This window comes from Thalia democratica, chromosome 3 (genome assembly GCF_965202585.1).
Source record: "Thalia democratica chromosome 3, ktThaDemo2.hap1.1, whole genome shotgun sequence".
Classification (NCBI taxonomy): Eukaryota; Metazoa; Chordata; class Thaliacea; order Salpida; family Salpidae; genus Thalia; species Thalia democratica.
The window spans coordinates 96,200,946-96,218,187 of NC_139167.1; the positions used below are offsets into that span (position 1 = coordinate 96,200,946).

At 25.0% G+C, this 17,242-nt stretch overlaps 2 protein-coding genes across 2 annotated transcripts; one reads left to right on the forward strand and one right to left on the reverse strand.

Annotated features, from left to right (window-relative positions):
- The first annotated feature begins 627 nt into the window (after positions 1–627).
- Positions 628–3,895, forward strand: LOC145832658 (uncharacterized). Its single transcript, XM_082939960.1, has 5 exons — positions 628–743; positions 802–844; positions 1,728–1,844; positions 2,523–2,640; positions 3,649–3,895. Exons 2-5 carry the CDS (start codon positions 805–807, stop codon positions 3,893–3,895), a joined length of 522 nt encoding a protein of 173 aa, XP_082796086.1. The 5' UTR covers positions 628–743; positions 802–804.
- Positions 3,896–11,069: 7,174 nt separating this feature from the next.
- LOC145832659 (zinc finger MYM-type protein 1-like) lies at positions 11,070–15,793 on the reverse strand. The gene is made up of 3 exons (XM_082939961.1): positions 15,770–15,793; positions 11,630–12,377; positions 11,070–11,539 (listed from the first exon to the last, which is right to left on the reverse strand). The coding sequence occupies exons 1-3, from the start codon at positions 15,791–15,793 to the stop codon at positions 11,070–11,072; spliced, it is 1,242 nt and encodes a 413-aa protein (XP_082796087.1).
- Positions 15,794–17,242: the final 1,449 nt, after the last annotated feature.

Genomic DNA, 17,242 nt, shown 5'->3' on the forward strand with positions numbered 1-17,242 from the left:
TTACTAGTACTTCGTTTTAGATTAACTTAGTTGATGCAGTAGTAACAAAAACAATATTACTTTCAATTAAATTATTACAAAAGCTTTAAGTAAGCGTTTAGATTTAAAAAATTTTTTACAAAAACTTATAATATTAGCTATTTCACCAAACGAAAAGGGCTTAAATTTTTCGACCATAAAAACAAAATAACTTAATTTCAAGCTACAGTTATAAAAGTATGTTACAAATAGTTAGGCTTAACTTTAATAAACTTAGACCTCTTAAATATAAAGCAACTAGTTTTAATATTATCAAAAGTTTTTATAAAAAACTATTTTTAAAAGTTCTACATGAGAAAGCATGAGATTTAAAATACGCTTCATATAATGTTATATGACCAAAATATTAAAGAAATCATCATTGAACTTTTTTTATTCAATTAACCAAATAACTTTTTGTTCTGTGCAAATTTTGTATTAAAAGAAAACAAACGAAAACTAATATAAAGCGAAAACGGTATAAAATACTATGTTTTTTGTTTAAACTTATGAAACAATATATTAAATAGTTGCAAATATTGAGCAAAATTATATTGAAAATGTAAATTTAAAAAAAATCTTTCAATAATATATTTTTTTGCTAGAAAATGAATAAATATTTCAAAGTTCTTTTGATTACACATTTTATATCAATTGTGATTATCTTCACAACGGGTGCCCTCTTTCAAGTTGGTACTTTTTCTGTCACCGAGGAAACAAAAAAGGTTTTTTTATTTATTTAAAATTTTATTTGATGAAATTTAGTAATAATTTTTATGATAGGTCATGCAGGAGATATTTAACGAGCAGGAGAAAACCATTGAAGGTAAATACAATTTTTTTATTAAAAAAATTTGAAGGTATATACAAACTTTTCATTTAACAAAAAAAAAAGGTAAAAACAAACTTTACTTTACAAAAAATTTGAAGGTATATACAAATTTTTTACTTTTTTAAAAATCTTTTTATTTTATTATTAAAAAAAAAAAGATTAAACACAAACTTTTTATTTTATTTTAAAAACGTGGTTGTGCAATAGGGTGATTATATAAAAAAAAAAGCCCTTTGGTTTTTTGACTCGAAATATTTTACAGTTAGCAAATATCACAAAAATACCGTGCGCAAAAATTGGTTTAAAGAATTTTTTATTGTGCCAAAAGAAAAGTTGATACTGTAAATTTCAGTTAAATGTATAAGAAAAATCAATTTATTAAAATGTTTTATCTTTTTAAAGGCAGATCAGTGTTTAAGGGTTTTTCGTAAAGCTTAGACCCAAAATTTTTTTGTACAATTATGAAGTCATAACAGCGGAAACTACCTAATGTGAAGTTAAACCCTAAATATTGTACATTTTATAAAACCAATAGCTTTTACATTAAGCAATTTAGTTTAAACAATGATTTTTAAACTAAATATAGCTTAAAAATAGCCTTTTATGGTGTTAGTACACATATTGGATGTAATTTTTACATAGTTTAATTATAATTATATTTCTGCTATAATTTACAGTAAAAAGGTCATTTTTCTACAATTTTAAGTACTTTCAGAAAATCGATTCTGCCACTATTAAAAGTTCTTTAAATCATCTGAAATTTTGCACATGGTGTTTTCTGATATTTGTCAACACTTTTTTTTTTCAGTTAAAAGCTCAAAAATTGCTTTTTGATAAGCACACTGTACTGCTGAGAATTAAGATTTTATTTTTTCAGAGTTAAAAGCTCGATGTGATGTTCAAACTTTAACACATCTCTATACAGAAGCAGCTACAACTACAACCGCGCTAGCATCTGAGATTTCTACAACAGCAACAAATCAACAGACTTTGAGTTAGTTAACTTTTTAAATGTTTCAAAATTTGTCAAAGTTAAACACTATCTCCATCCAGCTAAAACACCTATACAATGAACTAGCCTAAAACTTTGTTTAGACTTTTGTTTATATATTTTTAATTATTAAACTTAAAAGTAACCATACGAGAACTTAATATTTGAGTATAAGTTAAAAAACATTACATTTATGTAAAACGGTTAATACAAATAAGTATTTACAACAAGAGTAAATAAATAAACCGTAAAGAAAAATATTTACTTGAAGCAGACGGTGGTTGTTTAGTGAAATAGAAAATTGTTAATTACGTCTTTTTAAATGTTTTGTAAGAAATGACTACCAGTAAAATTTATTAAAACTAAAAAAATATTTTTAATCAGATATACTACTTAATTTTATTAAAGGAGATTATTACTGTGTAATGGAGTTTTAAATTTTTTAAAATACATACTAAAACATATCTAACATTTAATTAGAATTAAAGTTAAGTATCAAACGAAAATTTAAAATGTTGTGAAGTTTTATTGATGTAATTTTATTTTCGATAACGATCGTTACAAGCAAACTTTTTAATTAAAAAATAATTAAAAAAACAAATGAAATGCTATTTAAAAACTAAATAATCTACAGAGTAAATACATATATGAAAAATTATTTAAAAAAAAAATAACCAACAGAAAAATTCGAAGTTGTCAAACAAGAAATGGAATGGGAGGCAGCGAGAAGTTATTGTCAACAGAGGTCTGGAGACCTCATACAACACGACCCAAGATTGTTGACTCGACGTGGAAGAAAGTTAGTTGTTTAAAATTTATATTAATTCAATTATGTTCACATTTAAAGTCTTGGTAGACGCTTAGGATTGTAAAAAAAATCAATATAATTTGAAAACTTTCATAACATGAAATAATTAAGTAGTTTAATTTTTTTTAAATTAGTTATTAACTTTTTCATCCAGTCTAATAAAAAAAATCTCGCATTAACTTTTTTAGTACGGTTAGAAAACCAAACAGAGTATGAGTAAACAATTTCAGCCAATTTAGTTATATTATAACACAAAATAATAAGTGTAATTATATTAGTTTATTTCAATTAACTAATTAAAATTTTTAATGAAATTGCCAAAAAAAATAGATTGACGTATAATAACTACCGCGCGGTAATAATATAATTATTTGAACTTAGTGCAGCTTGAATCTGAATTATTTGAATATAAAACTGTAAATAAATTATCCCTAGTAACTATGAATTTTAAATGTAGCAACAGCATATTGTACTTATTTTTTATATATACATCGCGTAAAACAAGTAAATATTGTATAAAATATTAAGTTACTGTTATTAGAATATATTTTTTTAAATAAATACAATTACTAAAACAATTAGTAAAATCGTTTTAACTGCATTTGTTAACAAACATTTTTGAAAATTTTAAATACGGTATATAAACAATATTATATTAATTTTTATAAAAAAGTAAATGTTGTAGGCGCTGTTAAAATTTTTACTGCTTTTGATATAAATAATTTTTTAAATTTCAATTACGGTTTATTTAAACAAAATATATTAGTTTTTATAATATAGGTAAAGTTAGGAAGCAAATTTTGATATTTATATGAATAAACATTTTTAGCAAACGTTTTAATTCACTATTATATAGTGACTTTATTACTCTACATAGCAAATTTTATGTCATTAACCAAATCAAAAATTTTCCGACAAATTTCTGAAGAATTATAAATGCCGCTTAATAATAAGTGTAATTATATTAACTTATTTCAATTAATTAATTAAAAATTTTAGTGCAATCGCCAAAGAAATTGGATTGACGTATAATGAATACCACACAGGAATCAGAAGAGATGAAACAAGCACCAACATCTGGAGGAGGAGCAGCGACGGAGTCCAGGTTAGTTTAGAGGGATGGTTTCCTAACTATCCTTATAGCAGATATGGTTATGATTTTTTGTTGTGGTACTTCTACAATGACTCAAACAAAAATACCATTGGGAACATTATTGATTACTCACAATACTTTATTTGTGAATAAAGAATAAAAAATAAAAGCATTTATTAAACATGATTTTATAATTTTACAAAACATCAAAGACTACGTTAAATGAAATTAAATCAAAAAAATTTTATTAATAACTTCTTTTTTCAAATGCTTCAAGTTTTCTCTTACAAAAATAAACAGTAATATTTTCTTATCAAAGTTGTTTGCCTCTTATAATTTAAGATGTTAATTTTATAAATTATTCTATTGTTTTACATAGTAATTCAAAATATTTATATTTCTTTAAAGTTAAAAAAATTAATATTTTGTTAGTTTTAGTGTTATCTAATTTTTTATCTGCTTATATTACAACAGACAAAAATATTTTTTTAAATCCAAGTTATTTGCCTCTTATAATATAAGATGTCAATTTTATTTGTTTTTTATTTACTACTCAAAGTGATTTCTTTTTGTATTACAACAAATCAAAGTATTCTCACTTTTTGAAAGCTGAATAAACACTATATTATTAAATTGTATGCTATGTAATTAATAATCTAACAAAAGAACGTTTGACGAAATAATTTTTATTTTTATAAGAAAACATGGTATATTTGTTACATCAAATTTATAAATAAAGTAACAAAAATCAAAAAAAATCACTGAGACTATCAAATTATTATTAATGGTAAATAACTTTATACTAATTTGTTTTAGATTTAAAATTCAATATTTTTTAAATCAGGTATCAAAGACTTGTGTAACTTTTAAAAGAGTCAGGATTTTTTATTCTAATCAGAAAAAAGTCAGAAAAAATTTCAGCGCATTGAAAAAAAATAAAACAAAAATAAATTGACATACTTGAGACGAAATAACGAAACAAAATAAAAAAATAAAAGTTCACCATAACATATTCGGCAGATTATAAACTAAAATATTTTGCCCGTAACATGTGAATTTTTTATATATGATATTAATCTACTTTGAAGTACCGAAATTAATTATAATTTTATTAAATAAAAAATCAGCTGTGCTGAAAAGTTGAATAAAATTAGAATACAGTGTAAAAAAAAACATTTCTTTCTCAACAAAAAACTGTTTTTGAGGTGAAATAAATGGGTAGCTGTCTAAATTGCGCGAGCGTACAAAATTGCACGAGGGGACAAAATTGCACGAAAACACAAATTCGCACGAAGATACTTTTGCACGAAGACAAATTTGCACGAGAGCACAAAATTGCACGAAGATAAAATTGCACGTAGACAAAATTACACGAGGGTTCACTTTTGCACGAAGACACTTTTGCACGAGGGTATATTTTTGCCCGCAGACACTTATGCACGAAGGGTCATTTTTGCACTAAAGACAATTTTGCACGCAGGGTCAATTTTACACGGGTTTTGTTTCCTTCCCAGGGACGGGTCAGAATTGCACGAGGGGACAAAGTTGCACGAAAAATTTTTACATAATATTTAAAAAAAATAAAAAAATCAGAATACAAAACTTAATAAAAAATCAATAAAAAATCAATAAAAAATAAAAAAATTTAAAAAACTAAATAAAAAATTTTAAGTAAAAAATAACAAATCAATAAAAATTATAATATAAAAATAACAAGACAAATAATAAAATAAAAATAAAAAATACTAAATTAAAAAAAATAATAATAATAAAAATTTTTTTAAGTAAAAAAAAATACTTTTAAATAAAAAAATTATAAACTTAATGTTAAAAATATTAATACAAATAATAAAAAAAAAGTAAGAATGAAAAACAAAAAATAAAAAGTAAGTTTTTAAAAAATTACAAAATAAATAAGATTTATAAAAAAAAGATATTAATAAGTTAATTAATAAACACATTAAATAAAGTCCAAAGTAAAAATTAATAAAATTTACAAAAAATAATAAAATAAGTTAAATAAATAATTAAATAAGTTTAAAAAAAAAGAATAATAGTTAAAAACTCAAAATAAGTAATTTAAATAGTTAAGCAAAAAATTAATAAAAAAAAATTACCACAGATGTTTTTGTGTTAAAACTTTATTCCGACTAACGGCGTTTTATTGCTCTCAAATAAATCTAAGAACAGATCTACGGAGTTTCAAAAAAGATTATAAAATAAGACTCTAACCTTTATTAAAATACAATTACCAAAATAAGTTTTGTTTATATTAATAAAAAAAATTTTCGTTAAAAATAGAAATTAACTAATTGTAGCTGTTGTATTATTTTGTTTGTTTCATTTTAGTCAAAAGCTTATATCTCCTTTTTCTTTTAAAAAATAAGAAGAGTATAGCTTCTACAGTGCTTTTTCGCAAGTCTGGGTTAGATAAAGAGATAAAACAGAGCAGGAGAATATTAAGAGCTAATAAGAGTTATACGCGTGCAAATAGTGATGCAACTAAGATAAAGTTTAAACAAATAGAAAAAAAATATTTAATTGTGTTTAAACTTTTATATAAAACAAAAAAAAAATTAAGTATAATTTATGAAAGTACAAAGCCATAACAGAACTTTCTGTACAATGCACAATAAAATTTCATCAGACGGATTTTCTCCTTTCTAAATTTATCTAATTGTCTCACTATGTTGCATGCTCGTTTTTTCTGTGCAAAAATATCTTCGTGCAATTTTGTCCTCTCGTGCAATTTTGTACGCTCGTGCAATTTTAACACCTACCCATGTAAGTATTATTCTTTTAATCTTGTTTTATTTCATATTGAAGTTTAGTATAATTTTAATTTAATTTAAGTTTACATCAATACATCTTTATTTTTTGATAGCGGTTATTTTTATTAAAATAAAATTCTAGTTTTATATTTAATAAGTTTTATTTATTTTATATTAGGTTTTAAACACAACAATTTTGTTTTTAACTTTTAAATAACTAAATAAATTAAAAGATATATATAAATATAATTAATATAAACCTAATTAAATTAAAGTTAATCACACTAATACATGCCTATTTTTCTTTTTTTTAAATATAAAGGTTTTACTATATTTTTTATTTAGTTATTTTAAGTTAGTATTTTTTTGTGCAAAATTGACCCTCCGTGCAAAACTGTCTGTCGTGCAAAATTAAGCTTCCGTGCAATTTTGTCCCCTCGTGCAATTTTGTGCCCGCGTGCGAACTAGTCTTTGTCCAAATGTATCTTCGAGCAATTTTGTAGACTCGTGCAATTTTGTTCTCGTGCAATTTAGTCCCCATGTGCAATTTAGTAACCTCGTGCAATTTTGTCTTCGCGCAATTTAGACCCGTTCCCGAAATAAATAACCTAGCAACTACAAACTAAAGAAACCTTTTTATGACGTCATAACGAAATGATTACGTCATAATTGCGTCATCAGTGAGCTCAGATGTCCAAGTTTTTCTGTAATTGAATATTCTAGTAAAAAAATTAATAAAATTTTCATAAAAAATAGTTATCTGATTGTTACTTAAAAACTGTATTTAATTTTGGTTCTTAGTATTTTTGATATATTTGTAGATATCATACTTAAATAATTTGTGAACAGGAATTTTCAATTAAAATTATTTTTATAATTGTTTAAGTAACTTCTCATAATTTAATTAATAAAGTATAATGTAAGAAACACCAAAAATCATAACTTGTTTTTACTTAATTTAAACAAACTTTTAGATTTTTAATTTTGTAATCAATAAATAATTAACTTGTGGTTAGGTTTAAATCAAATGTGTAGATTATAAAAATTATGGAAACACGACAATTTTTTTCAGTGTTAGTTATTAAAAAAGAAATAATTTTTAAAATATAGTAAAATAAATATTTAAGATCTTAGAACTTTTGTTTTCTGGATGTTGTTATAATAATTTCTTCTAAAAATTCTTAAGTAAAAAACTTTAAATTATAATTTCTGTACATCAAGCCAAAAAAAATGTGGAAACATGTTTTGACATGTATCAAACAGAAATAAAAGAAAGTTTATTTTTTCTACCAGTTTCATAAAGATGAATTTCGATATGTATTGAAGTTTTACAATTCTAAGTAAATTTAAATGTTAAAATAAAAAATCCATCTTTTTATTGAAATCATACTGAATTTTAAAGAAAAAAGATAATTGATTCAGGGTTCGTGCGCGAAACTTTTTTTCATTTAGCCTGACTAGGACCAATTTAGCCTGACATTTTTTCAAAGTAAGGGAAATCCCCTTTAAAAGTCATTTTAGATATTCGGGGGTCTTTATTAGTACTATTTTAGTCTCCGACTCCAACTAGCTTTATCTCAAAAAATTTTCATCTTTAAAAATCTGCAAAAAGCATTTCATATCTTAGTTACAACTCAATAAAATAAGACCAAATAAAATAAGACCAATAACAAAAAGGTGATAAATCCTCCCTATGCCCTTAACATAACAAATTCAGTAATAAGTTTTGAAATAAGTGTTATATCTAATCTTTTATTAGTGTGAAGATTCCATATATATTACTAAACACAATTGTTCAATTTAATTAAGCGCTAAAAAAAAAACAGAATATTTATAATTAAACGACGTGCATTGTCTTGTATTATTAAAATTTAAAATAAAACGCTTACACGAGTATTAAAATTCAAACAAAAAGCTAAGTTATTGAACTAAACTGTAATGTTTAAACTGTATTTTTTTTATGAATTTTCATAATTATGACGTATATAATCTACTCAAAACAAAATAATGAAGATTCTTAAAAATTTTTAGAGATTCAACAAAAGGTTTTTAGCATTTACTTTACAAATACTGACTGAATTCGTCTTTAATAAGTAAATCATTATTAAGAAATAAATTCACATCTTAATTTGATCTTAAAAATATTTCTGAATTTTTTTTAATCAAAAATTTTGAAGCATTTGAATCGAGAAAAACTGAGATTCTCAAATTTTTAAATAAAAATCTGATTTAGCCTGACGTTTTTCAATTTTTTTCAAAAAACTGATTTAGCCTGACTTAGCCTGATTTAGCCTGACGCGCACGAACCCTGTTGATTATTGTTTTCTGAAGCCTAAATTGTGAAATTCCAGGTTTTTCAAGGGTTATCCAGGTAAAGTGGCAACCCTGACCTGTTAAAATTTCCATAGGTTAAATGCAAAAATTATTAAAAATTTAAGTTTTTTCAGGCAACCTGTACTAAACAAATAGTTATGAAAATTTGAATACTTTAGACTAATAAGTTAACATCTTTATATTTAAACTTAATCCAACAGGGTATTGACTTAAAATAATTTCAAATTTAGCCTGAGATTTCTCAACTTAGACTGAACTTTTCCAATGTGGGCGTTATTGCCCTTTAGGAGTAATTAAGTAGTGTTAATTAGTATGACTGAAAAAAGCAAACTGTTTATTATGCTAATAGGAAGGGTAACAGTGGTGTCTCATGGTATTTTTGTTAGGGGGTGCTGCAGATTGAGTTGTCAAGTTAAAAAAATCCCCTAAATTGAAACATTAAAATAAAACTCAAAGAATTAGAAAGAAAAAGGGAAATTTAAGCTAAAAGTCTTTAAGATATTAGCTTAAATGCTTCTTAATATGAATATGAAAAACTTGATATACTTAAAAGCAGATATTTTATAATTAATTTCAATATACGAGAAATTTGTTTAAAAGTATGTAATGAAGGAAATAGATTACCATGTTGCTAAAAATTTTTATCATAATACAGTACATAAATTTACAATATATCATACATTGATAAAAAGTTTGTATATGTTATCATAATTTAATTATAAGAGCAAAAGAAGTTTTTTTTTGGGATTTATAAATTAACTATTTTACATGTTTAAATAACTTCTTACAATACAACTTTAAAAACATTTAAAAACTACGTATTTAACTATTTAAGCATCAATGCTCTTATAAACAAAAAAAAAAGGAATTATGTTTAGAAAAATAAAATTAAGAATCAAAAAAGATCATTAATAAACATTTTGTAGATTATAAAATTAACTCAAAAAGTAAAGTAACTTTTAAAGCAATTAAAAACAAATTGCTTTAAACAGTAACTTTGTCTCTTTTGAGTTAGTTACTTTATTTTCACCAGTAAAAAATAACATTAAAATTGAAAAACCACACTAGAAGGAATTTTCTTTAAAAACTTTTACAATTTAAACACAAAGGTCTTTAAAAAGTTATAGATATCACAGCAGCAAAAAAAAAAAGACTTTTTTCTTAAAATAGTTTTACACACTAAAAAATTAAACAAAAGTTATCTACGTTTTGAAACATATAAAACTATAGTATAGTTATAAAAACTAAAAAGCACAACTTAGTCATTATTAGCTTTCAATATAGATAATAAACAAATAAAGCAAAATTTGTTTAACAGGTTTATGTTTGCAAACTAAACAACTACAAGTTGTAAAATAACCTTTAAAAAATTATATCTAGGATCAAAAAATAATTACCTAAAACAACTAACTTTTACTAAAAACATAATTGAAGTTAAGTCGGAATTATTTTTATCATACAAAATTAACAAACAAAGCAAAATCTGTGTAATAGTTCACAATTTGTTGACTAACAAAACTAAAGTTTGTAAAATAACCTATAAACATTAACATCTAATTAATGAAATACTAACTAAAAACACATAATGTGTTTAAAAAGAAATAAAATATAAAGTTTAGTCAAAAGTAGCATTCAGTACAGAGAATTAAAAATAAAGTAAAATATTTTTAGTAGTTTACTATTTGCAAACTAAAAAAATTAATAGTTAAAAACACAAAACAAAATAAGCTTAATTAAGTATTCTCTGTTAATGATAATCAGAAAATTATTTTTTACTTTTATAAGTAAAATGCATCCTTCTTTCTTTTTTCTTAACAAACATTTCTATTACCTTCGAATTAAAACCATCACATTCACTAACTAAATCTCGACCAATTGATAATATACTTAAAGAATAAAGTCTTGTCTGGCCCATAGTGTTTCTTAGGTAAGTCTTAATTCTTTTAAGAGCTGAAAATGATCTTTCTGCCTCTGTTGAACACATTGGTATTGCTATCAGTAAGTTCAACAGCTTTGTGATTTCAGTGATAGATTTATCCAAGTTATTTTCTTCCAAGTCAGCTAAAATTCTAACAAGACCGCACTTGTGCATTTCTTTTCTTTTATAAAAAGTATCTAACTCATTAACTAATATTATAGACTCTACTTCTAGATAGTATGTTTTCACTTCTTCAACCAAATTTGATGGAAATGTAGATATGTACGCATTGAACTTTTTTTCGTTAAATTGCAATGCGCAAGTGGCCAGAAAACTTGAAACTTTCTACAACATTTAAATTTATACTGTCGCAAACCTCTTTTGCAGCAGCGGAGAGGTTTACAAACTCATGATCTGTTATAGTTGAGTTCCGAATTCTAGCAACTGAATTTTTGAAATTGCGAATATGGTCCTCTGCCTTTTTAACTGTCAAACTGGTGCTCTGCATTACCTTGTATAAAATTTCTACTTCAGGCATTAATGCAGCAAACACATTAAGCCAAAAAAGAAATTTATTGTCTTCTAAAGTTTTGATGCAGTTTGAAGCAGCAGAAATTGTTGGCAAACCGTAGCAATCTGAAGAATTAACAATTGATTTAAATCCATTGAGTAATTCATCTAAGTTCATGGCAACTTTGCATACTGTTCTTGAGCTATAATTCCATCGTGTTCTGGAGCCAGAAGGAACAGAGACTTCAATGGCTTGTTTTCTCTCTGGCGATTTGGATAAAAAGTTTTGAATTTGATCAAGTTCATCCTTGCTTCATTGTTGCAACTGCCAGCTCTTGATAAAACCAAATTTACTTGGTGAGCAGCACAATGTACATAATGTGCGTTGGGCTTCTTTCACCTTGACATGAACTCCTCCAATTCGTCCCTTCATCACTGATGCACCATCATACGTCTGGGCAATTATTTTCTTTTTATTTCCTTGTAAAATATTGGCTAGCTCAGTCAAAATTACTTCAGAAATACCATCAGCATTAGCTCTTTTAGGTCTTAAAAAACCCCAAAATCTTTCCACAACGTTTCCTTGGTGTGTGTATCTAACAACGATTGAAAGCTGATTTTGGACACTTATATCAGTTGTCTCGTCTGTAATGACTGCTATAAAACGTACTTGTTCTACTTGTGAGACAACTTCTTTTCTATAGACTTTCAAAGCACATTCTAGAATCTCATTTCGGAATGTGGCAGACACTCCTAAAAATGCTTTGCTTTTTTCTAAATGACTTTCAAGGTATTTATCTAGTTTGCTGAAATATCTAAGCAAAGACCTAAAGCCACCAGGATTTAAGGAATTTTCAGTTTCATTGTGGCCTCTTAACGCAATTTCTTGTTGGCCACAAAAAAGTACACTGTCAATTAAAATATTCAGTACTTTTCTGTTTTTTCTCACTTCTTCATTATGTTTTTCAATACTATCCTGGTAACTTTTACTTAGATAAATTTGGATGCAACTTTTACCTAGGAAGTTGAAAGACACAATGTTGTCCAAATGCTTGGAAGATTTGGCATGAGATAGAGATCTGCAGCAATTTTGGACAAGTTTCTAAAACCAATTTTTGTCCAATCATCTTCACCTCCAAACAGAATACACGGAAAACAGTATAGGGCCATGGACTGTTTACATGCGCAAAGCCATTGGTGCTTATTGTAATATTCATTGCTGAACTTTCTTTATTTGTGAAAACTTTTCCACAGTACTGATATTTCAATGCTAATAATTTATTTTTCACTTTGAAAAGTATCTTGTAGTATATAAGTAATGCTTTTATATAATTTCTATTGCTAATTTTTCTTATAAAAAAATGATAGACCCCCTATGTCCTTAACAAACTTTCTACATATGAATTTAATAATAAATGACTTTTTCATTTAAAATAAATGCATGAAAATTTTTAGTTTAGATACAGGTTGATATAAGTTTAACTATGAGAATTGTCTTTTGTTGTGTAATTAAGAATTTTACAAAAAAAAAAAAAACTATTTTACTTTATCTTACCTTTTCTTTTATTATCAGCAGTTGTTAAAAAAGTTTTTAGCAAATTATTAAAAATTTTTAAAATTTTGTAAGAACAGAGTTTTTAACTTTTGAGTACTTTTATAGTTTAAAATAAAATTTTTATATCTTTTATCGTAATCTTTTTTCTAAATATTTTTACATTAAGTCAAGAAAACTTTGGGTTGTAGATCTCAACTTGAATTTTTTTTTTTTTACACAAGTTTTATTATCAATATAAGGCAGCTATATTTAAAACTTGCATGCAACTTGTTAGCTACATATTGCTTATTTCAATATTAAAAATTATCAAAAAACAAAATTACTTATATTTAAAAGAAATTCAATTATTATATGTAAATAAGATAGGTAGCCTTTATTTTATTTTACTTTAAGGTAATCTTGAATAAAAAATTATGATATTTGAAAAAGAAATTTTTAATGACCATTTTTTCAAAGAATTATCAATAAAACACACAAAAAACTATTAAGTTTTGTAATATTGTTAATAATGTCCTTTAAAATCTTGTTAAAACTTTTGGCTTAAAAGTTTTTTTTGTAGATGTGTTGACCACTGGGTTTTGATCTTGCAACATTCATCTCAAAAACTAAACTTTACTTTCACTGTACTCAGTGTGTTTACATTTAGTAGCTTTGTCAAATGTACTAATTAGTTTTTGAACTAATTAGCAGTATATTCATATTCACTTTGTTCATTATATTCAGTTTAATTCACATAGCGCTGCATTGAATGCAGCTCTAAAAATAAGCTTTTCAACAATATTTTGTGTAAAAAAATTTCTATATGTTTAAAATGCAGCGGACACAGTTTTAGCTTGCAGCGCCAGCCATTGAACCGAATATTTGAAGATTGAATGTAAAATTTGAAAAAGTAACAAATTTATCGTCAAGTTCAATGAAAAAAGCAGAAAAACTAAAGTAAAGGGAAACTTTATTTTTTCTACTTTTTTTTTGAATAGGAGGGACTGCAGCTCCAGTGTGCCACCCAACGCGACGCCCCTGAAGGGTAATAATAATTTTGTAATTTATTCCAATTTTTACATAACTAAATCAGTTACTTTTTACTGCTTCTTAAAATTCAAAGTAACTTATGTGATTTATTTGATCAGAGTTAAAGAATTTAATGGGTTATTAATGCAAGGAGCAAACTAAAATGAAAAAATATTTTTTCAGCAAAAATTTAACTTTTAGTAAACAATATTTTAATCTGTTATTCAAATTTTTAAAATGATGATCCAGAAAAAACTTCTTTAATTGTCTGGTCATAATTTATTTTTTCAAAATTCTGCTTTAAGCAAGTTAATTGTATAATTAAAAAGAATAATTTCTAAAAATTCAAAGTGAACTACTTCAAAAACTAAGGAGGAGATAAATTTAAATTGAATTAAAAAAAAGAAAGAGTAATTGAGTTGTCTGTACATCAAGCTAAATAAGAAAGTGAAAATATATATTGACATCTATATAAAAAGATATACTAGAAAGTTTTTTTTTGATGATTTACTTCAGTTTCATATAAAAATTTTGCTAGGTAGTAGAATTTTGTCACAATTATTTTGGAAATTTACTACCTTTTACTGTGAGCCACTGAGACGGGCCAGTTTTTATATAAGACACTTTTGTACATAGGGTCACTTTTAATAATATAATTATCAACCAAGGGTAAGGATTAGGGGCAACAGCAATAGTAAAAAAAAAGTTTTAACCCGTGCTAAGTTTTTATCATTCGGTGTAAAGGTGTCCTTTCGTGAATTTCTGACACCTGTCCGAATTTTTTAGCAGCTAGAAAAATGATTATTCTAAAATCACATTGTTTGCAATGAGGGCATGGTTGGATGAATCACGTTTTATACACCTTGGTCTTACTTTGTAGAGTTTAAAATTAAATCAAGCCAAGAATTTATTTTTACAATATTTTAATATTCAAAAAAACTTTTGTAGATACAACTGGTTAAAGTCAGAGAGTACAATAGGTTGCTTATGGGGAAGAAAACTAAGAAAGGTAAAAATTAAAGCCATTAATAGTCTAACACCTCCTGCGTTTTTCAATACAATTTGTTTTTACGTTGTGAAGATAAACATATCGTTCAGAAAACATCCATTAAATCACTAAAAATGTGTCACATAAGATTTAAAAAAGTTAATTTTTATTTCAAATTATACAAAAATAAAAGGTTTTGGTCATGATATTTTTATTGAACTTTTTTAATTGTTATAACTGTTTTTATATGACAAATAAACTGTTTAGTCTCATTATAGAACTCTGAAATCCATTTAGCCAAATCTAGTTACCAAAAAACAATTAAAAGATATAACAATTTTTTCAACTACTTAGCCTTATTAGACATTTCTGAAATCTATTTAGCCTAAATTAATATATAAGATAAAATTAATTACTTGCTTCATTATATAATTCTAAAATCCGTTTAGCCAAGTTAATTATATAACATATTACCATTTATAACATATAACATACAACATATAAATAGTTGTCAAATATTTTAATCTGTTTCGCCTCCTTATAGAACACGAGAGCGAATTTAGCTTGGTAACGTTTTTCAAGAGTTTTTAAAAAATATTTAAACTTTAGACCCAATTATTTTCCTTATGTGAATAGCTAAACAAAAACTTTTTATATTCTAGAGAACGGTCCTTTGTCTTTAATTTAAAAAATCTATTGGATAGGGTTTGACTTTTGCCCTTTGAAAGTATATGAGTTTTGTTGTCAACTTTTACTAAGCTCGAATTTACTAAAAAAATTTGTTTTTTAATATTTTTATTTATTTGTAGCCTAAATTTAGTATCATTGTATAACTCCAAAAATCTTCCATCTATTTTATATAATCCTCCATTTAAACTAATTAATTTCTTCCATTTCCTCTTAACAATTTTCGGCCTCTTTGATCTAGTCAATGGCGATTAACTTCTTCCGTCACGTCGTAATACATTATTCGTTACGTCATAGTGTAAAATCGGAACACAAGAATCATTACATCATAATAGGTGAAATGTTACTTCATAAGTAAATTTTTACGTCATGATTTGTGACGTTACGTTTGTTACATCATAACATAATATCAATTACTACATATCAATATATTAACCAAATGGGAATACTTATTATATTTAAGGTTTTAGCTAGTAATATTAAGTATAGCCTTGTAATAGGTTCTTATTTTAGCATAACTAAAGAGATTTAGATTTTAAATAAATTTATGTAAACATGTTAGTGTTTATATTTATATTATTCTTACACAAGAGGACACAATAGAGGTAAGAGAGAGAGATTGTAAATCAATCGTTTGTAAAATACTCATAAGTATAATTGTATGCAATTTACAAATATATATTTGTATTTGTTAACATTTTAAAAACACTTGAGTAGATGGAATACAAATGAGTGTTTATTTGTTTATTTAGGAATGCGAATATCAACAGACAAATATGTAGGGACGTGTTTAGTGTTTCTGTGTAAATACATCTTGAAAATCTATAAAGGAAAATGGTATTTCAATGATAATAAGGTATGTATTGAGGGTATAGCAAAATAAAATTAATTTTTACCTCCGAAACCGGCAATAAATCATGTAAAGGTGCAACCGAAAGAAAGTTCAAATCAAGTTACTATGAGAACAAAGCTTCCTTTCCTGATGTTGGTAAAAAAAAAATTTAGTATTGTACAGTAATAGCAAGGTATTTATGAAACCTAAACGAAAATAATATTAAATATTCAGTTAAATGGAGTAGTGTTGGATCTGTGTAAATAAGAGCATATTAGTATGTGTATCGTATGTAACCTAAAAGCATCATATTACATTACCGAATGTAATCAATAAACAAAAAAAAAAATTAACTCGTTATTCGACACCCACATTATTTAAACGGTTTTGTATAATTTATCATTTTACAAACATGTTTACTGCACTAAATACCTAACTTCAGTTTTATATTGTATAACAAGATATGATTTGCAAACAAAGTATAATAAATTTTACATTATTTATATTAATTAAAAAAATTCAAACTTTATCTGTCTTAATTTTAGTTTGGTGAATTAGTTTTATTAACCATTATATTGTATTCACAATTTATACTACACTTTTATCATCATGTATGTATTTATGTAGTTAAACAAAACATAGTTTTTACATTTGTTTCATATATGATATAAAAATATTATTTTTTTTTATTTTCTGAGAAGTGAATAAAATTGTTTGATATACGAAACATATTCAAAGAAAATTTACAAGATCAATCTTTAATCGGTGCAACATTTCATATACGTCTTACATAGACCGACTAACAAAGCTTAATATAAAAACTTTAGAGTACTGAAGCCTTGAATTTGATCATACTACTTTTTTTAAACTGATTAACAATGAAACTACTATTGATTC